This window comes from Mus caroli, unplaced genomic scaffold, assembly GCF_978045245.1.
Source record: "Mus caroli unplaced genomic scaffold, Mus_caroli_1 scaffold_2, whole genome shotgun sequence".
Classification (NCBI taxonomy): domain Eukaryota; kingdom Metazoa; phylum Chordata; class Mammalia; order Rodentia; family Muridae; genus Mus; species Mus caroli.
The window spans coordinates 153,789,742-153,810,196 of NW_028227257.1; the positions used below are offsets into that span (position 1 = coordinate 153,789,742).

General features: G+C 51.8%; 1 protein-coding gene and 1 long non-coding RNA gene across 3 annotated transcripts in view; one reads left to right on the top strand and one right to left on the bottom strand.

Annotated features, from left to right (window-relative positions):
• The first annotated feature begins 1,843 nt into the window (after window positions 1-1,843).
• LOC147005958 (uncharacterized) overlaps window positions 1,844-20,455 on the top strand; it is a 30,891-nt gene continuing 12,279 nt past the window's right edge. Inside the window, exons 1-2 of one of the 2 annotated variants that reach the window (XR_015045394.1) lie at window positions 1,844-2,177; window positions 8,315-9,580. This is a non-coding gene — a long non-coding RNA (uncharacterized LOC147005958). The remainder of the gene's footprint in view (window positions 2,178-8,314; window positions 9,581-20,455) is intronic. The other variant, XR_015045395.1, reaches the window with a different exon arrangement.
• Window positions 2,177-19,713, bottom strand: Dbh (dopamine beta-hydroxylase). The gene is made up of 12 exons (XM_021156707.2): window positions 19,363-19,713; window positions 16,907-17,053; window positions 14,672-14,929; window positions 13,756-13,932; window positions 12,439-12,541; window positions 10,054-10,220; window positions 7,590-7,733; window positions 7,276-7,314; window positions 6,781-6,840; window positions 3,877-4,004; window positions 3,347-3,506; window positions 2,177-2,318 (listed from the first exon to the last, which is right to left on the bottom strand). The coding sequence occupies exons 1-12, from the start codon at window positions 19,711-19,713 to the stop codon at window positions 2,184-2,186; spliced, it is 1,869 nt and encodes a 622-aa protein (XP_021012366.1). The 3' UTR covers window positions 2,177-2,183.

Genomic DNA, 20,455 nt, shown 5'->3' on the forward strand with positions numbered 1-20,455 from the left:
CCAAGGGGGCCTTAAGTTCTGTCGTGTAGCCAAGGATGGGCTTGAACTTCTGATCCGCCTGTCTCTACTTCCCAAGAGATGGGATGATGGGTGTGCTCATCCTGTCCCTAGTTTTATGTGAATCTGGGAATAGAAGGCAGGTTTTTGTGCATGCTAGGCTAAAGTGTCTGACCAACTGAGCCACACCTCTCACTATGGTGCTTATAATTTTTAAATTAATCTAAATAGAAATGAAATAGCTACTGAGACTGAGGGCTACCAGACAGCACTGCTCAGGAGCAGCTCAGTGCCGGCTCATGTAAACCTTACCATGGCCTGGGGACACCCTATTTGTACCCAAGGCCCTCTCAGAACCGATATGGAGTAGCACACCCCATCCTTTGGCACTCCCTAAAAGCCCTGGCTTCTGGGAGACTAGAGATCCTTCTGCTCCATGAGACACCCAAGCCCAGCAAGGCAAAGCAAACACCCAGCAGATGTGGGCTTGGCTCACACTCAGGCCCTTTCTACCACCTCAGTGAAGAAGAGGGCTAGATCTGGAGACTTGCTTTGGCTTAGAGCATATAGGAGGGATGTGGTCTCGGTAGCCTGTTACCTTACGTTCTCATGTTCAGTTCTTGTAAGCTCACTCACGATTCCTGCCTGGTAAATAAGGATATAGAGCTGGGAGCCTAGATGCTGATGTCAGACAGACCTGGGCTCCACACCTCACCATGGGGACTTTATCATCTAACCCCAGGTCTCTGAGCCTCAGTTTCCCTGTCTATAAGTCGGAACAACACTAGGAGCAGAGTAACTGTGTTGAGGGTCAGGTTCCTTGGAGCTCCATGAGCCTCTCCTGTACTCTCTGGCTCTAGGCTACTCGGGCAGGCAGCCATAGAGAGAAGGCACAGCTAGGGAGACCGCCTGCCTCCCCCATCTCTCAGGCTGTACAGATGACAGAGGACTGAGCATTGCTCTGGGCTGTCAGGCCTGGCATTTCACACCGATTATGCCCATGACTTATGGCCGCCTGGAGCCATGATTCATACCACAAGGCGCAGAGTCCGGGCACTTTCGTTCCCTAGTAATAAAGTGCCTTGCAGAAGGGGAGGCAGCACTTAGCTGATGTCTGCGGTGGGGGGAGGGGGTGCAGGAGACCCGAGGCTCATCCATCACCCTCCCTGCCTGAAGAAGCCTGGGCTGCATTCTGCTGAAATAGCTGAAAAGGCCCAGTCTCCTACTCCCTTCCAAAACCATCAAAGAGCTGAGCTGGCCCTTCAGCAGGAGACTGAGGGGAAGAAGTCAGGGAGGGTAGAAGTAACTAGAATTATAGAAGCAAGCCTCACTCACACGGGACAACATGTCTGATACCATAGAGCCCAGAAAGGCTCAGCACAGGGCAGGAATCTTGGACATGCATATGTGTACACAGTTAGTGCTAGGCAAGGGTAAGTCTCATTAACAGACAAGGAGACTGAAGATCAGGCAGCTGAGTGGCTTGCCCTAGTCACTCCTTCATTAAGGGCCCAAGCTAGCTCTTCACCTACCTATCTATTTCAGAGCCTGGCCTGTCACCATCAGGAGAAGCAACCAGCTCTGGCCGTTCCACTCCTCTACAGAGCCTGGCTCTAGCCATCATGGCTCTCCGTGATGGAACTACTTGTTGGGGGTTTCCTCTAGGTGGGCGAAAATATCTATTTACTCTGCCACGAAGCGAGTTCCCCTGGTGAGTCTTTAACTGCTAAACGACTTGTCCTGTCTTGTTGCAGGGAAGCCGCCCACTGGGAAACATGAGCCACTCTGCAAAGGAATATTTAAGCAGTGTTGTCATGGCATACACCAACACAAGTCACCACCGGAGGACCAACAGGGTCGGGACTGTGGGGCTTGAGGACTCTGCACCCAGCCTGGCAAGGCTGTTCTGGAGGCAAGGTGGTGTTGAATCTGGACTCCCACAGCGAGCTGTCCCTACGTGGAGTCAGCAGTGTGCAGATAATGTCCAGGGCTGCTCCATCCAGTTGGACCTCATGGGGTGCAGTCATGCAAGTGTCTCCGAGGTGACATGCTCCTTTTCCCTGGCTGGCCAGCACTAGTCTATGGAAGTGAGTCTTCACACAGGAAGGGAGGGCTGCACAGAGCTGGTGTGAGCCCAGGTGGACAAGAGGAGGAGGGTCTGAAGATTAGCTTCTCACAAGGTGGGTCTATTCAGCATCTGCCTCTGTTGTGATGGGCACAGTGGGGTTAGCGGGGCTCTGAGTCAGTCGGATGGGGCAGCGTGGGGTGGGTTCTTCCAGCGTGGAGGTGATCTTAGGCAAAGGCTGCAGATCCCACTCTCCCTATAAGGAAAGAGCAGAAGGTAAGCTGAGGCTGGAGGGGCCAAGCAAGCTGCTATCTCCCTAACTGGTTGGATTCTTGTCCTTAAATTCATTTCTCCCATGCTGAATGCTCCACACCTCTTCCAAGTCAGCCTTTGAGAGTTAGCACCGGAGGATCCACGTCCCTTCCCTAAGCTGTTGTGTTCTCTGTCAGCAACCTGAAGCCCTCCAGACGGCTCCACCTCCATGCCTGCACTCAACTATATACTCCGAGGAAAGGATCAGAGTCTTTGGTCATGGGTTTAGCCACTGTCCAACAAGGCGTCTGCAAAAGCCAAGATCTAACCATATCTAGCAGTGCCTCAAACTGCTCTGGGATGAACAAGCCTCCCCATGGCATGGGTGTTTGGGTTAGCAATTAATCCGGTACCCAAACGCTGCCAGGAAAGGTCTGTTCACCTCCTGCTGCAGTGTCTGCCTCCCCTGCCTAACACAGCAGGCTGGGCTTGCTGACCAGCACTCTGGGCGGGCACTGCTGCTGCTGGCTAGCTCTACTGGGAAATAAATTAGGTGTCTTTGAATCCCAGCAGGCCTCAGATAAGGAGGGAGAAGCTTCGCCGTGGGGCTCTTGTCATAGACTGCTGGTTTCTTGCCTCCCCTGCCCATAGCTCTATTTTTATTCTCTGAGCAGGGTGCTGACACTCAGTCACACACCATCCAGACAGGGCTGAGGTTAGTCCTCTGTTGTTCTATGCCCAGGAGAAGTGGCCTCTCTGGGCTTCCTGGCAGTGTTGCTGGCATGTTCCCTTACCATCTATCTGTCTGTACGCCTGTCTCTATCACTATGTGGTCATTTTCTCAGTCTCATGTAAGCACTGCTTGTTGGGAAGTTCAGGGTGCCCTTCTTCAACCTACCTGGGGGCCTCCTCAAGATTTGGACAGACCTAGAGTTGGAGAGCCAGGCAGCAGTAGGATTTGTTGGTATTGGATAGGGGTGAGCTAATGTTGAATGTCTGCTGCCACCCACCACTTAACCCCATCAGTCATACCGGGAAGCGGACAGCAGAAGTCTTGTTGCAATGCATGGAGATAGGGGCGTAGTCATACAGAGCCTTGAGCATATCCCGATTGAAAGAGTTCCAGGGCACAGTGGCAAACTGCTGGGGGACTGAAGCCTGAGGGCAGGTGCAGACCTCCTCACTGCTGAACCTGGAAGGGAAGGAAATAACCCAGCATGGCTCCCAACAGTGGCCATTCACCTCTTCCACTGCCTAGGCTGTCCTGGCCCTGCTTCCATCTTTTATATCACGTTTGCTTGTTGACAATGGCTGCTCTGGCGGTAGCTTGGAAGTCGAGAGATTGATTAGTGATACTTACCATAGGCACCTGCAAAGGCACAGAAGGTCTGTCTGATGGCATGCATGCTAACTTTGCTCCAAGAACTTAGCTCAAAGTTTGCATTTGGCCACCCAGACTCCTAATAGGAGAAGACGTGGGGCAGGGAGCATGGTGCAGGGTGTAGGGTACAGAGGCTGTCTATGCTGGGTTCCCCAGGGGCAGAAAGCAAAAAGTGCTTCACCTGTTTACTGTGTGGAAGTATTTCTGTAGGAAGCCGTCGTCCACGGCACTCTTGCAGAGTTCCAGCTCTGTCTGGGGGTAGTAGTGGACATAGTTGACGCACATCTCCTCCAAGATTCCGAACCCCCCCTGCAGGAGAGAGAAGACCCCCATCAGCCCTCAGCACATCGCTCTCAGCACCCTGCCTGTTTGTGGCTTTCTTGTGACTATTTGTTTGCCTTCTTGCAGCAGGGTAGCATCCAAAACTCCCCTGCCCCCAGGATAGAGCCAGGAGGGAGGTCCCCCCCAAAACTCTCCTGCCCCCAGGATAGAGCCAGGACGGAGGTCCCCCCACACTCCTGGGGTTTGCTAATGGCAGGAAGAACAGAGAGAGACCCAGTGAATAGGCACCAGATAGTGATTTTTTAAAAAGCCAGAAACAAAATGACAGAGTCTTGCTGTTCCTGTCTTATGGGTTACAGAAACAAAATGACAGAGCCTTGCTGTTCCTGTCTTATGGGTTACAGCAACAGAGTCTTAGGGAGCAGGGGACAAGACCCCATGACCCCAGTGGGAACTGACCTCCCTACATATTACAAACCTCACTGGCTAAAAGTCATATTGGTACTGCAGAGATGCTAGTACAAGGAACAGTCTCAGGAACCCAGGCCACCTAGCCACACTATGGAAGGGACAGAGCAGGTGACATTCCTACTGCTTACTTTGTGCTCTGAGAGCTAGTGGACTAACCCTGAGTGGGGGTGGGGGGGGGGGGGAGAAAGAGCTCCATCTGCATCAGTGTCAGGAACAGCAGAGAGCCCAGCCCAAGGCTGTCTTAGCCTCTCTCCAGGATCCTGGCTCTTTGTGAACATGATGTTGGGAGGGAGATTTTATTTGGCTGGTTAGAACTGGTTAAAGATAGAAAGGCCTTCACTAATTCATGACAGACCACATGGGTGGGGCAAAGCTCGGCTGGCCCCTGCTTGGGTGGTTGGGGCCTGGGTATCTCTATGGAGGAGCGAGAGAAGGAAGTTCATCATAAGAAGTTGGCCTGCTCGCTGTGTGCTAGATGGGTCTTCCTGCAGCGTCTGCATGCCCCAAGCCCCCACTCTTCAGTTTTCATAGCTCTCAGTGAGCATGGGGACCCCCAACACTCCCCCCCAGCACTGTCACCTCAGAGATCAAGAATGAGAACATAGCCTGGATGCCAGGAGTAGATTCTCCTTCCATCCTCTCTCTCACTTTGGGAAGGAAGCTGCATTTCAAAATCCACTATTTCTTTGGATCCACAGGTAGTCAGAGGTGGGAAGCTCAGGTCTGCCTTCTGGAAGCTCCCGTTTCCTCTGATCTCAGATAAAGCCTCCTCATCCCATCCCCAAAGTCCTGAGCCCTAAACAGCCAAGGACTTGTATCTTGAAGCTTGAACTTGAAGACCTAGCATCTGATATTTTAGTTGCTTGCCAGGCCAGTGGCCATAACATCCCAACACAACCAAGGCACTATGAATCTGAAAAGGCAGGAACACAGCCCTGGCAGAAGTGCCTCTAGCTCTCTTCCACCAGTGACTGGCAGGTGCCTCCCTGCCCCTACCCATAGCAGATGCACCTGCAAAAGGAGCCGAGGCCTGTGAAAGCGTCTGGGGACATGCTTGCCTTAGATACTGGCACGAGAATAAGACGGATTAAATGTACGGGAAAGAATCCAGCCACAGCAGGCTGCATAGCCTGTAAATCCAGTGATGAGAAATGTCCAGAATAGAAACATCTAGAGCAAGCGGATCTGTGTTGGGCTGGGTGAGGGGACTGGAGGCAATAGCTGAGGCCTGACTGTGTGCATGGCTCTCTGAATGTGCTTCCAGGCAATAAGCTGCACACTTCACACACTTCAGCTGTGTGGAATGTGAGTCATCTCACAAGAAGGCTATTTAAAGAACACATGTGAAACAGAGTGGGGAACCCTGGACCGTGGCTGAAGGCCCAGGAGACTGTGCAGAGAACAGTGCTCAGTATTGGTAGGAGTTCCCAGGGTTGAGGGATGCCAGGGTGGAATGCAGCCCATGTGCTAATTATTGGGTGTACAGGATCAATTAGAAGGTTAGTAAAGTTAATGACTGGAAATAGTGTCCCCACAATTCCCCCCAGGAAACCATGGAAAACATCCCTTTCCCTGACCAACATGCTCCAGTTGGATGACACATTTCCTGCGTATCTCACTTTGAAAATAGTCCTCGCACCAGGTACTCCTCCTCCCTGGGCTATCCACAGTCCAGCCCCAGACAAGACCCAGGTCACTTCCCTAGTGTGGCTGACCCCATCTACCTGCCTGGTGCTGCCCACATCTCCACACTCCCCCATAGCTGAACATCCTAAGAACAACCTTTTCCCTCTGAGGCTCCTGGCTCATGCTGCCAGCCAAAGCTCTTTTCCATCTCTCCCCAACTCTCACATCCTTCCTGTCTTCTCTGGGAAATGTCTGCTGACGTTTCTGTGACCCTGTCATTTTGGCTATCTCCTGTAGCAGATATCTCCCCAGGTGGACTTTTGAATTTCAAAGTCCTTCCTGGTTCCCTCCCATGTCAGAGAGACACTGAGCACGTGGGTACCAATGAGAATCCATCTTAGTGGTTCTCAGATGAAGTCCTAAAGCTGTATGGACAGTGTTACCTCCATGTCGGACTCAATGGGGTAAGTGCAGAGTCCAGCACGCTGCCTGTGTAACAGGAACTAGGAGACTGGGGTAGAAGAGTTGCTAGAGATAGGGGTTCAGAAGCTCCCCCTGAGATGGTCGATCCATTCGGGGAATGCAGGAGGGGCAGTCCTGCCTCTGGCAGCCTACACTCAACCCTGGGAATGGTTAGACATCTTTAAGCAGACTCTGGGCTGTTCACTTTTCTGTGTGGGTGGCTGAAAACGCCAGTGTGACTTACCACTGTGGCCAGCGTCTTGTTTTCTGTGTTGTACGTGCATGAAGTGATGAGCACGTCCCCCTGGAGACAGAGGCAGCAGACACATCAGCTCCTGCCCACCCAGTGCAGACAGGGGTGCTCAGCTCACCTCCATGGTGACCAAGCCACTATGATGTGTGACCTCCCAAGAGGACCCCAGCACCCTCCACAGTGAGGTTCAGAATCTAAGCATTCCTGGCACTTATATCCATCAGTGGCCTCATGGCCTGGCTGGCCATGTTGGATCCTCAGTTCTGTGTGGGCAAAGACTACATCTTGGCACCCCCATCTCTTTCCAGTGTTGTCAGGGGATGAAACTCTTTGGGGTTGTGGTTAAGCTGAAGATACCAGGCAATGTCCCCTCTGTGCCATGAAGCCTACTTGTACCTTACCCAGCCCAGCTGTGCCTGCCCCTCTGTTCTCTGTCTCTTGGGCACAGTGCTCTCCAAATATCTCCTGCCCCAGCCGGGTACTCACCGGGTAGACTGTCACAACCTTCTTCAGCATTCTGATCTCCTGCAATCAGGAAGAGAGGAGATGGAAGGAGCTGTGGACCCTGATCCAGTCACCTTGTTCTTCCCCACCAAACCCTCCCTGGGTTTCAGTTCTGCCTGGGGACTGTCAGGACTGAGGAAATGTGGGCTTCAATCAGGGGACGACAAACTCAATCAAGTTGTCACCAAGACATTGTAGGCACCCAGCAGCCTGGGTCAGGGACCATCACCCAAGGTCAGAGGTCAGCCCTGGGAAACAGAAGGCGGCCTTGGAGGCTGGTGACGGCAGGTCGTCACCTGGAAGTGGGGGCTGTAGTGGTTGTCCCTGTTCACCACCTTCCTCTCTTGGCCATCCCTGGCGAGCACAGTAACCACCTTCCTGCCCGTCAGGTGTGTATGAAGCTGAGAGGCAAAGATGTGGATTCCGGAGTCCTGCAGTGCCTGTGGGAAGAGCAGAATCAGACCCCAGAGGAAAGGGACAAGGGCCCAGAGCAGAGGCAGCATCCCCGGGCTTACCAGAACAATCGCTTTTTTAACATGATTCTCTCTGATCTCTATCATAAACCTGCCAGAGAGTGGCTTGTTCAAGAGCGTGTGGTGGCCAGAAGCCCAGGCCTTTGAAACCCCAACCAGCAGCCAGACCACAGAACTTGTTCAGGGCAGATGGCACCCCTCTTCTTTGGTCTCCTTGGGGGTCCCCAAGAGCTGAGTTCTCCTTCTCCTCAGCCTGCAGACCTCTGAAGCCCTTCCAATGCTGGCAGGATAGGAGCTTCCTTCTTGTGGGCTCCCTGTCAATTGATGTTTGCAATTCCCATCATATGCAGGGGCCCAGGCAGGGACTGCACAAAAGGCCGTATTCTCTCTGAGGTCACTGTGACCCTGGTCAACAGCAGTGATGTTGACCACTAAGCCAGTGGCAGAAAGATTGCCAGCCCTAATATGGGGAGGCCCCCTTTTCTCATTAAGGCATTCGGGCAGTTCCAAGGAACAGTTGTTTCCCTCATCTGTGTTCATATTTTTAGATACCAAGTGTTCTCGGATGGACCATTAAACATGCCACCATTCATGACCCTGCCATGGTCCTTGGCTCCTCTCACACTGCCAGCCAGAGCTGAAGATCCTGGTGCCGGCAGCTGGCATTCGATGACCCTAGACTGCTGTGCTTCAACTCATCTGCCTTTACTTCTGAGCCTTCTGTCTTGCTCTGGCCGGCTACTGTCCCTGCTCTTCACATTGTGGATATCTTTATCCCCCTTGCAATGAAAACTGAGGCCTTCAGGACTAAACTGTGACAACATATGCTGTCTAATGAGCCAGGGATGCAGGTGTATGGCAGAATATGATCTGTAGACACAGGTCTAAGAAGCCAGCATCACCTCTTCTGACCTGTCTGTTTTGACATGGGAGGAAAGTTGATTTCTCATCCTGGCCCCAGGCTAAAGCTTTTGATTGAGTATAAGAACAGATGTGTCTCAGCCTGAGAACATTAGGCCTAGCTAATACTTCAAAGACCAGGCGCTCAGGTACGGAGGACTCTTGAGAACAGGTGTCATCCCACGAGTACACTGGGAAGGAACATTCACTATGAGCTCTGTAACAAAAAAACCTGGCTTCGCAGTGCAGCTTTGGGCTATGTGTCCTCTCTTGGCAGGCCTGGGTCTCCCTGTCTTTGGTCCAGGAATATGTACAATTCCATGACAGGTCACTGTAAGAAGCAGGGGGGCAGCCAGCAAAGAAGGCAGGACACATAGCAGACAGTAAAGTCACATCTGTGACATCAAAAAAGCTCCAGACAGTAAGACTGATGGCAGCCAGCCAGAGGAACTTGCAAAGGGCGAGAGCAGATGTTAGCAGAATGAACAGAGGCTACAGACAACTGAGAGGTGCAGATCTGTGCACTGCCTGCCCTCAGACCACGGGGAACCATCACAACTGCCACAACATGAGTGCGAAGATGTCACCGACAGTCTAGGGAGGGCTCTCTATTGATCCCCATTGGTGGCTATCCCCAGCCTTACTGAGTAGACCTCCATGTCAGGAAATTCCTCACACCAGCTCCACAGCAGCTTCTTGCCAGCTGGGAGGAGAGCCCAGCTAAGACAGCGGTGCAGCTGAGAATGAGGGCAGCCTGGCAAAGGCAAGGAGCCACTGTCTACTTGCTACAGAAGCTGAGGCTCCTGCTGTGTCACCTTGTGCTTGCCTCAGGGACACTGGGCACTTTGCTGCCTCCCCTAGTCCCTGCTTGGCAGTGAATCGTGATATGAGGGAGGCTGCACAGCCTGTAAAAGGTGAGTCCCATTTGGAAGTTTGGATACTCCTATAACAAAAGCAGTTAAAATGTACTGTGTGGGGTTACACACAGATGGCTCAGCTGCTAAAAGTGCTTGTTGCTCTTTCAGAGGACATGAGTTCAGTTCCCAGCACCCTGGTTGGAAGGCTCACAACCACCTAACTCCATCTCCAAGGGATTCAATACCCTCTTCTGGCCTCAGCTAGAACACACACACACACACACAAACACACACACACACACACGCACACATACACAGAGAGAGAGAGAGAGAGAGAGAGAGAGAGACAGAGTGACAGAGCCAGAGCATATAATCAAACACATAAATAAACATTTTTAAAGTGACATATTTCAAACAGGTGTGCAGAGACTCAGACAACCTTGATTCCAGGTCAGAGGTTCAAAGTCCTCTTGCTGCTCTCCCCTGGTCATCACAAGCAGTGGGTTGTGTGTAGGACCCTGTCCACTCACCATCTGGGTGCACTTGTCTGTGCAGTAGCCGGTCAACACAAAGGCAGTCTCCTGAGGGGGGATGGCCATCAAGGGTGTATACACCAGTCCGAGCTCCATGATGCCCGCATCATAGCGTCGGAGAGTAGCTGTGTAGTGTAGGCGGATGCCAGAGGAGTCCTGCCGGCCTAAGGGAGAGGCATGTGGTAAGCAGCACCACCTGACGTACCCCTTGGGGATCAGTGTGCTTAGTCACCCTTTCTGATTGACTAGAACAAGAAAGAATAGAGTCAGAAGCTATTCTTAGTGCACCTGTCACATCTATGGGGGGTGGGGTTCATGGTAAGGGCCACCAGTCCCATTTACAGATGGAGAAACTGAGGCTGGAGGGTGAATGAAAGACTTTGCCTAAGACCAAGGATCTGGGAAGCATCTGAACTTGGGCTCAAACCCAGGACCAGCAGGCTGGGATGCAGGATGCTGCTGGCAGGCTCTGTCTCTCTTCTGCTATCATTTGAGGGTACCGCCTTTTGTACTGTCTCTACCTCCCCACCCCCAGGCCAACAACATTCAAACTCAAACAGCCCCTTGTGTCTCTAGGCTGATGACATCAGAGGCAAATAATAAAAAGCAGCAGCAATTGGTTAAAATTTAGATGGGGATTAAATAATGAGATAATCGTGGATTTTGATATTAATAGAAAAACAGCCTGTCTCAAAATTCACCAACTGACAGGAGCATCCTTATATTTGGCAAAAGATCCATAAATACATGCAGACGATCAAGGAAGACAGACTTCCCTGACACCCAAGGAGTTCTCAAAAATCCATTTGCTCCCAGGTTTTAAATGAGCAATAAATCCCCTATGGGTGCTCAGGCCACAGCCATGTCTCGCCTTCGCCTGCATGCTGCAGATAATTCCTACGGTGGAGGCATTGCTACAGCCAAGAGGAAAGCCACTGAAGGCATTAGGTTTGCATTGCCAGTTCCACATCCAGCTGGGAGCTGGGTGCAGGAGCTGCTCCAGCCTCACTGTGACACTCCCCCATGCCTATCAGGGTCTCTCTACTCCTTATCTGCATAGAAGAAAAGTGTCATTCAAAGAGACAGGGAGAGGAGAAGAAAGGAGGCTGGGAAAGGAAAAGAAAAGAAAGGAAAGGAAAGGGAAGGGAAGGGAAGGGAAGGGAAGGGAAGGGAAGGGAAGGGAAGGGAAGGGAAGGGAAGGGAAGGGAAGGGAAGGGAAGGGAAGGGAAGGGAAGGGAAGGGAAGGGAAGGGAAGGGAAGGGAAGGGAAGGGAAGGGAAGGAGAGACATTTGATGGGAAATGGGGTATAAGAGCAAGGAAACATTTAGTTTCTGATGTGTTCTGTGTCAATCCCCTTAATGAACTACTCAAGTTGTTCACCTTCAGGTATGGGGTGATCTAGCCATAATAGTGACTTCCTGAGACTGGGCTAAGCCTGCAAGATCTGAACTAAATGGCACCATAGAATTGGAATCAATCGTCTCTCTCTTTGTCTCTCTCTCTCTCTCTGTGTCTTTCTCTCTCTGAATCTCTTTCTGTCTCTCTCTCTCTCTGTGTTTCTCTGTCTCTGTCTCTGTCTGTCTCTGTCTCTCTGTCTCTGTCTCTCTGTCTCTCTGTCTCTCTGTCTCTCTGTCTCTGTCTCTGTCTCTGTCTCTGTCTCTCTCTCTCTCTCTCTCTCACACACACACACACACACACACACACACACACACACACCTTGTCTCTCTTCTAGAAGTTCTAGAAGCATTTTGCAGCATGGATGTGTCTTATGTCCCTTGAGATTCCTTTGTCTAACAGTATTCTCAGGCCCAGCCAGCCACCCACTACTTTCCTCCAGTTCTGTGCCAGATGGGGGAACAAAAGCAGGTGGGCAAGTGTGGCCCTGGCCTCTAACTGGACAGCTTGGGCCATCACATGACACACATGTGTCATGACACATGACACACGCTGAGCAAAGAGCATGTCCGGAGCACTCAGTGCCTGACTGGCTGGCTGCAGGCAGGACCCTTGGCCTTCTGGATCTAAAGCCTGCTGTGGTGCCCTGGGAAGAGGTAGATGACATCCTGTCTGTCCTAGGGAACTTGTGAAGTTCTCTCTCCACGGAGTGTTCAGATGTGCAAAAGCACAGCACCAAGCCCTGCCCCAGGGTCCACGGCAGACATCACTAAATAATTACAGCACTAGCTTGAGGGGGACACCCAGAACCCCAGGCTGAGAACTCATTAGGATGCTGAGTACAATAAATAGATACAGAGTAAAGGCCTGGGTTTGTCCCTGGCCTGCACACAGGTCCTGTTTCCTCTGTGCCTCAACAGGCTAGGCTGCACCCAAGCATCCGAGAGACTGAAGCAGAGTCAGGAGATGTGCTCTTAACACTCCTACCTTGTATCTTCCGTGGGTTGTGGTAATGAACTTCCAGTCGGAGAAACCGGGAGGACCCTGGGCCCCCAAAGAGGACACCAGCTTCTTTTGGGTAGTAAAATGCCTGTGTAGGATAGGAGTATTAGACAGGAGTCCTTCAGGGCTCTGGGACAAACCTGGCCAGCAGCAGGGGCCTGAGCAGAGAAGCTCAGCAAGTGGCCAGGTTAGAAGGATTCTCTCCTGGGGTTAAGTAGACCTTGCTATCGCACAAGGAAGGTTCTATCAGGAGGGCACCAAACAGCTGAGCCTCTCTCCCAGACCTTCCAATTCTGCCCTCAACATCCTCTGACCTGGACCTAGAAGGAGATTGATGAGACTATTGGGCATCATCTGTTGACATCTTGTCCAGCCACAGGCAGCCCTGGATCATGCTATGTACAGAACCCAGATCCTTGCAAGTGCTGATCCAGTGATGAGCAGTGCACACTCGTGATCATGTGAATTTTCATAGAAGGCTGCAAGGAACTTTTTTTTGAGACAGGGTTTCTCTGTGTAGCCCTGGCTATCCTGGAACTTACTCTGTAGACCAGGCTGGTCTCGAAATCAGAAATCCGCCTGCCTCTGCCTCCCGAGTGCTGGGATTAAAGGTGTGCGCCACCACTGCCTGGCTTGCAAGGGACTTTTGTGGCCCCCAAAAGTTAAAAGCACAGGCATCCTAGAGGTGACTGGGGCTGCTTGAAACCTGCACTCTGCTGGTGCCTGGCGTGCCTCCTTCCCATCTCTCTCCTGGATCATTTTAGGATGCAGTTTTGTGGAGCTGGGTGCAGGGAGTTAGAATCCTGAGGAGGCCGGGGGTGGGGGGTGGGGGGGATGGTGCAATGGTGTCCTAATTAACTTTAAACTGTCGAATTGACAAAGTCTAGACTCAGCAGAGACAACCTCAGCTGTGGAGTTACCTCTGTCAGATTGGCCTGCCGGCTCATCTATGAGGTTTGTTTTGATTCTTAACTGATTTAGGAGGGCCAAAGCAACTGTGGGCAGCACCATTCTCTGGGCTATGTAAGAACACTGAGTATAAGATGGCCTGCAAACCAACTAGTGAACAGCCATCCCCCATGATTGCTGCTGTTCTTCCCTGGCTGTGAGTTCCTTGGTCAGAGGTGATGTGATATATTAAGCAGGCCTGCCTTGAGTTCCTGTCTTTATTTCCCTTAGTGATGGACTGTGATCTGAAAATGTACGCCAAATAAATCTTTTCTTCCTCCAAGTTGATTTGGGCGGGGGTATTTATCACACCAGAAAACAAACTAGAGCAGGCATATAGCAGTATGTACACACCTTGGCACCCAGGGCCCATGCTGCCAGCACGTGCCGACAGTAGTTGAGTCGGTCAGGCTTCATTTTGGAGTCACAGGGTCCGTTGAACTTGGGGAAGTCCTCAGACTCAGCTGCACATTGGAAGACCTCCATGTGGTGCACCAGGGCCTCATTGCCCTCAGTGACAATGGCCTCATACTGCAAAGGAACAGACCACCCTGAACTGGAAGCCCAGTGCCTGCCCAACCCTCCCACTTGGCTGGACTAGCTGGTCCTTAACTGCCCTGCTGTAAGTGAGAAGGGTAATTAAGACAACTAACTTCAGGTACTTCAGGGTTTCCAGTTCAGAGCCAGGAGGTAACAGAACCAGCAAAGAGCTCCGGGGAAGACAGCAGGGACCTACATGGAGTATTCCTGATAAGATGGAGCTAGGAAGGCAGCTGCCTTTGTGCAGATGGGCAATTGTGGGCCACTGAAGCTCCACTGGGAGACAAAATTGGGCCTCAAGGACAACTATACAACCAGGCTACTCTTTGCTGTGTGACCATGGGCATTCACATGACGTTTCTGGGCTATTCTTCCTCTTCTGTAACAGGGACAGTATTTGTGACTTCCGTGATGAAGTCCCTAGTTGCAGCTTTGGAGCAATTGAATTGAGCTACTTTTAAATGAAAGGAGGTGGACAGAAAGATTGACAGTAATTCTAACCTCAAGGGCAATTGCAGAAGAAAAAAATAAATAAATAAAAACTGCTTTGCTCCAGGCAGGTAAGACAGGAAATATTCATCTCAGGGGCCTTGAGGCAGATGGTGAGCAGGGGCAGGGTGGGGCACAGGGGACTAGTACATATGTGCTACTTCTAAAGGAGTCAGGGTTGCACCTCAGATTCATGCAACTCTGGGACCCAGGTGGAAAGCAGAGCTCTACCCCCGTTTACCATGATGATGTGGTGTCGGGGGAAGTGTGGGGGTAGCTCAGTGATATAGCACCAGTACGTGGTCTCATTGTCGGGGATGAGGATGTCAGGAGCCCGGATATCCATGGTTTGTACATCCTCAGGCATGGATGGAGTGGGGACCTCAGACTTCAGAAGCTGCACCCGCTGCAGCCCTGTATGCAGGCCTGAGGTGTTGATGGCCTCCAGCGACTGAAATGGCTCTTCCAAGATCCCATACACTAGATGGACAGTGTCATCCTGTAGCCAGACAGAACCAGTTGATTGCCTGCTCAGAGCCAGCATAGGTTCAATGGTGAGTGAAGAGAATCATGTCACGTGACCATGCACTCCTACCAAGTGAAGCTCCTCGCTGTCCGCTCAGCAAATGAGAAGACCATGACGCTCTCTTCCTGGCCCCAGGCTGCTTCTGAAATCCTGTCCTCACCGGTTAAGCACTTTTTTTTTTCTTTCTCACACACTCTGTGCATTTGCCTAGCATCCATTCCTAGATCCAACTACTGGGCCCTGCTGTAAGGCAGGCTGGGACTCTTACTTCTATGAACCCCAAGGTCACTGGAGGCAGGGGAAAGGTATTGGTTGGCTCACAACTGAGGAGTCAGCGACCACCTAGGGATCCTAGAAACCAATCTGGGGAACCCTGACTCTGACAGGGAGCAGTGTTTGAGTTTCCCCCACCCCCAGTAGCTGGACACGTAGAAGCCTACAGGTCATTGCTGTGATAAGGGCCCAGCCAGACCACAGAGATGGGCTGGTGTCCTCACAGGTTGCCATGGATGGAGGCGGCCAACTCTGGGTGGATACTTTGCTGGAAATGCCAGCAGCTCCTTCCTGGGTGGGTAGGCAAGGATGTACGTTCATGGTGGACAGCCAATGTGCTCTGGTTGGTAGGGGCTGCTCTTGGGAAAGACATCTTGCAGTTCTATGCAGAAATCTCTGGCCCCAGAACATGCAAACATCGGCCTGCCCTGTGGTGCATTCTGGAAGGTTCTCTGAGTGCCTTGTCTCCAGGAGGGTGGGGACTTAGATGACTCATTTCCAATGGCCCTACCCTAGCTTCTTTGTGTCATGAGCTCCTAGGTTATTCTATTGCCTCTTTGGCAAAAATTCTCATTTGTTTTCTTGAACTCTAGATTTGTTTGACATCCATTAATCAGTCCCAGATCTAAGCAACTGGCCAGTCATTTACCATCTCTCTGAGATCCATTCTTAGGGTGAGTGGAACCCACCTTCAAAATCCTGTAGTCCAGCTGAACCCAACACCACCCACCTTCTATATAACTTTTCCACTCCAAGCCACCATCTCCTCTGCCCTAAATTGCCTCAGAGCCAGAATTGGTAAGCAGAGAGCACCCTGAAACCCAGACGAGTCAGAATTCCTCCGCCTGCTGCTTCCCAGGACCCTCCTAGTCTTTGCCCTATGAGGCCAGTGAAGACCATTGCCAAGGTTCTATTCTCGAGTCTACCTAGTGACTGAGCCTGGTGCTTCCTATATGCTGTGGTCGCGCCTCTTGGGGGACTGTGAGTAAATCAGTTTCTTCCCAGGGCACCAGCCTCTCAACTCTGTCTCTCAGCCACTACCACAAACTGCCAGCCCCTGTCTGTACTGTCAGGAAAGATTAACTAAGAAAACAAGAATGTAAGGGTTCCATCAGGGGCAAGATGGACTGTCTTTTCCTAAAGGGAGTGGTTAAGGAGCCCAAGTGTTTGGCAACTATGTTACAGCTATGAAGTATACCATAGATCTTCCATAGCTGGGATCCAGTAGCTCCCAGCCTTATTTTATAGACAAGTAGACTGAGGTTTGGAGGAGAAAGAGACCAGCCTGAAGCCTCAAAGCAAGTCAGCAACTGGGCAGGGTGAAAATCCAGGTGTGCTGGTCTTCATACATGACAGACTGATGGAAGTGGGATAGATATACATCCCAGGGCAAGAGGGTTCCACAACGACAGTCACATCTGGAAAGAACACTGGCTACATGTCTGCAGGGAGCTTTTCTGGAGCCTCATGCTGCTACATACCTAGAGCCTCTTTCTAAAACAGCTTCCATCTATCAGCTCTCTCTCTCTCTCTCTCTCTCCTGTGTGTGTGTGTGTGTGCTCTCGCGAGCGCACATACACACTCTACCCATGGCTTCCATGGAGGGAGGGGCCTTGGCCTGGGACTTTAGAATGCAGGGACAGTTCAGGAAAACAGCTGTTGCCCTGGACAGCCTACCTCAATGACATAATCCTTGGGGTCGCAGGTGACAAAGGGCCTCTTGAAGAGCAGGGACAGGCCATCCCGAGTCCTCTGTGCCTGGAGCAGCTGGTAGTCTTGCTGGGAATCCAGATGGATCTGCCCTTTCCGGTCACTCCAGGCATCCTACAGAGACAGGCTCAGTGTCTGAGCAGGAAGGAGCCCCCACCCAGGTGGAGCACACATCTCTAGATCATAACCACTACCCCTAGTGAGTCACCAGTTCCACAGAACACCCAGCTGGGCTAGGAAGCTGCTGATCGTTGCTCCTGTTGGATTTTATCTGTCTCATTCTTTTTCAGTGTTGGGATCAAACCCAGGGCCCAGTGTATGTAAGGGGATCAGGCCTCCCTTGAACTAAGTTTTCTAGCCCCCCCCCATATTTAGACCCCATTCTGTTACCTATCCTACCTAAAGCTGTACCCCCAATCAGCTTCCTTTCAACCTACCACATGTAAGCTGGGTGTCTGAGATGCCCAGAGACAGTTAGCCATATAGCAGAGCTTAGAGTGAGACCTGGAGAAGTGGACTGCATTGTTAAGGTGAACATGGCTTCTGACAGGACTGCACACTAGGATTAGACATTTGAGACTAGAGCCTTGGACCTACACAGATGATGACGGAGCCAGAGTGGGGATAGGCAGGGTAGCATTTAAGGTGGCACTCACTCACCCAGGTGAGTGCCACCATGTGCCCCATGCTTGCATAAAATTGAGAGCAAACGCTGCCTTCAATACTGTACCCTAGGAATCTCTTACTCTAGGCTAGCCTTTCCTGGAGAGATTAAACTGAGGTCTGGGTTGGGGAGGCTGCCTCAGCTGCACTGGCAGCAAGCATGGGCATTTCCCCAGAATAGTTCCTAGAGCTGAGATCCAGGTCTCCCTGCCTTCCCCTGCAGGGCTCTAAGCCAGGGTAAGGGAAGCAGGCTAGGGTGGCATCTACCAAGTGAGTAAGTTTATGACCATCACAGGCCTCTGTTGTGAGGACTGTTGGGGCTGTTTCTACTTAGTCCTACCTCCAGGGCTATCACAGCTTAGGAAAGCAAAGCCTGCAAGAAATTAGCAACATTTCCTCTAGGGACAGCCTCATGGTGGGGCTCCTGCTGGGGTTGCTGCTGACTCACAGCAGGACCAGCCAGGCAGTTGGCATTGCTGCTGGGAAGCTACAGTGCGGACCTGAGCATACTGCTGCCCAAAGAACTCCGTTTCTGATGTCTGTGTTCAAAGGAATTCATTGTGCAAACAAACCTGCCAGGGGTGGAAAAGGCCCCCTTGGTGGAAGCTGCAGCTTGAAAAAGCTGCACCCCGAAGAGGGAAAGGAATGTCAGCCCCTCTGGGCCCAACAAGGCTCTTCTGTCTCCCACACACCTCAGACAGACTGACTCCAGAGCCACTGTACAGCCAGCTCTGCTCTGTCACTCTGCCTGACAGTTCTGAGCCAATGCCTGGCCTCACTGTGAAACAGGGAGAGTGGCTGCTGCCATGCTCAGCTCAAGAGAGCATCTCCTAGTCAGGTTTAGTAGCCTACACCTATAATCCCAACACTGGGGAAGCTGAGGCAGGAGGATTAACACAAAGCTGAGGCTAGCCTGGTGTGAAAGAAGAAGCCTTCTGATGGGATAAGGAAACCATCTCTTCACTTGTAGATGTAAAGTTAGATTCTATCCCAAAGAGGCCCTGATGGTCCATCCCTCTGCAGAGGTAGGAGGACAAAGAGTAGAACCACAGAGGATATGTGTGGGTATCTATCCTCCGTCTACTGATCCCTGTAGCTTGTAAGGGCCCTGAAGGATGCTCCAGTCTGTAGGAGATTTCCTGTTTGCTACCCTAGCATGCAGATGTTCAGGTAGCTTTTGAACAGAAGGAACCAGAGGCATTCTGTTGGCGTGGGCTCAGCTTGTGTGGTGAGGATGGGGTTGTCCCACACCCAGGTTGCAGTGGTATCTGTGTCTACCTTTACCATCATTGAGTATAGCACAGAAGGCGTGTTGCTGTGTCCCAAGCTGGTGTGCATACTGCCTGCTCTATTCAGCCATATGCCACCTGGCCCACAACAGGTGCACATGTACTGGTAGTGTGGCATGGAGTTGCTATTTGTAAAACTGGAGGATATGCAGGGTCTCTACTCATGTGTGTGTGTGGGTGAGTGGGGACTCATGGCATGTGGGTCCTCCATATGCCCTTACTGTCCTTAGGATTGCTGCAAGCATTATTTGGGGGTGTAGCCAAGGATTTCAAGAAGAGCCTACTTACTGTTCCATTCTCTAGTGAGTGTCCTTATGACGCTGAAGGGCTTAATTCAGATTCGTGACATCAAACACAGAAGCAGTAGGCAAGCTTTCTTTGCTGACTGTAGAGCAGGGCTGTATGAAGCTAGCCAGCTTGGGGGGGTGGTATGGACATGAGGACAAGACAGAAAGATGGCAGAGGACTCACCGCAAAGTAGGCCCTGTCCCCATCAGTCCAGAGCATGATGAGATCTGCGTTCTCCATCTCTCCTCGATCCGACATTCCAAACAGGACCCCAGCCCTCAGCCCTTGCACCTGGAGCTGGAAGTGGATGACCTCCTGGACATAGCTGACGTTCCATGAGAGCTCTAAAATCCCTTCGGGGTCCAGGGGGATGTGGTAGGGGAAGGGGCTCTCTGGAGGCTCCGAGCCCCGCAGTGCGGCCACCAGGATGACCAGGAAGATGGCCACAGCAGTGCCGTACATGGAAGCCACCTCACGGACGCTGGGGCTTGGGAGGCTGCTCCAACAAGGCTGGTGACTGAGATGAGCTTGCATGGCTGGGATGAGCACCCCAACCCCACTGGGCCATTTATGCCTGTCCAGTGGGGTTGGGCCAGGCTGCACCTAATCACATTTGTCTGGTGGGGAATTGAATTGTCTTGGTGGCCCTCCTACCAGCCCATGCCCTGGGGCAAACACATCCCCCCCTAATTGGCACTAATGACACATGGACATCTTCAGGAGAATCGAAGCAGAGTGGCTGATGTCCTCCAACAAATCTCTGACGCCTGTTGGAAACAGCTACTCTCTGCAGATATAGGTCCTAAGGACACCTCCAGCCACGCCCTGCGGAGGGCCTCATAGGCAGCCAGATACCAGGTCCTCTCCACCTGCTCCAACTGAGGTCTAAGGGGCTCTTTCCTGAGTGACAGTGAGTGGTGGGTTCCTGGCTCTTGTTTTTACAATACTGGAGGGTGGATAAGTTTCAAACTAAAAATAAAAGACAGTCCCCAAATAGTCCGTGTTTAGACACTCTCTCCAAGGCCGGCTGTTCCCACTTTTTCTCCTGTTTCCCCACGGGCTCCAGCTGGCGCCACGGCTGCTACAGAAGGAGTGGGTGCAGAGACAGCACAGGGCAGGCAGAAGGGGTGAATGGGCTCTCGTGACTGTAGGGACAGTACTTAGGGGAAAGGAGGGTGGGGGACATACCTGTTCCCATCTCACTAAAGCTCTCAAACCCAGGGCTTCCTCTTGCTTCTCAGGTCAGCTGTCCCCAGTGCTGTCCCTCCCAAACCTG

What these genes read in the sequence shown, in the direction of transcription:
- Dbh (XM_021156707.2), bottom strand. Translation starts at nt 19,713, where the DNA reads ATGCAAGCTCATCTCAGTCACCAGCCTTGTTGGAGCAGCCTCCCAAGC. An exon ending in CAACCCACGGAAGATACAAG is followed by an intron (nt 10,221 to 12,438) that starts GTAGGAGTGTTA and finishes CCTCTCCCTTAG; the next exon opens with GCCGGCAGGACTCCTCTGGC. An exon ending in AGGTTGTGACAGTCTACCCG is followed by an intron (nt 6,841 to 7,275) that starts GTGAGTACCCGG and finishes CTCTGTCTCCAG; the next exon opens with GGGGACGTGCTCATCACTTC.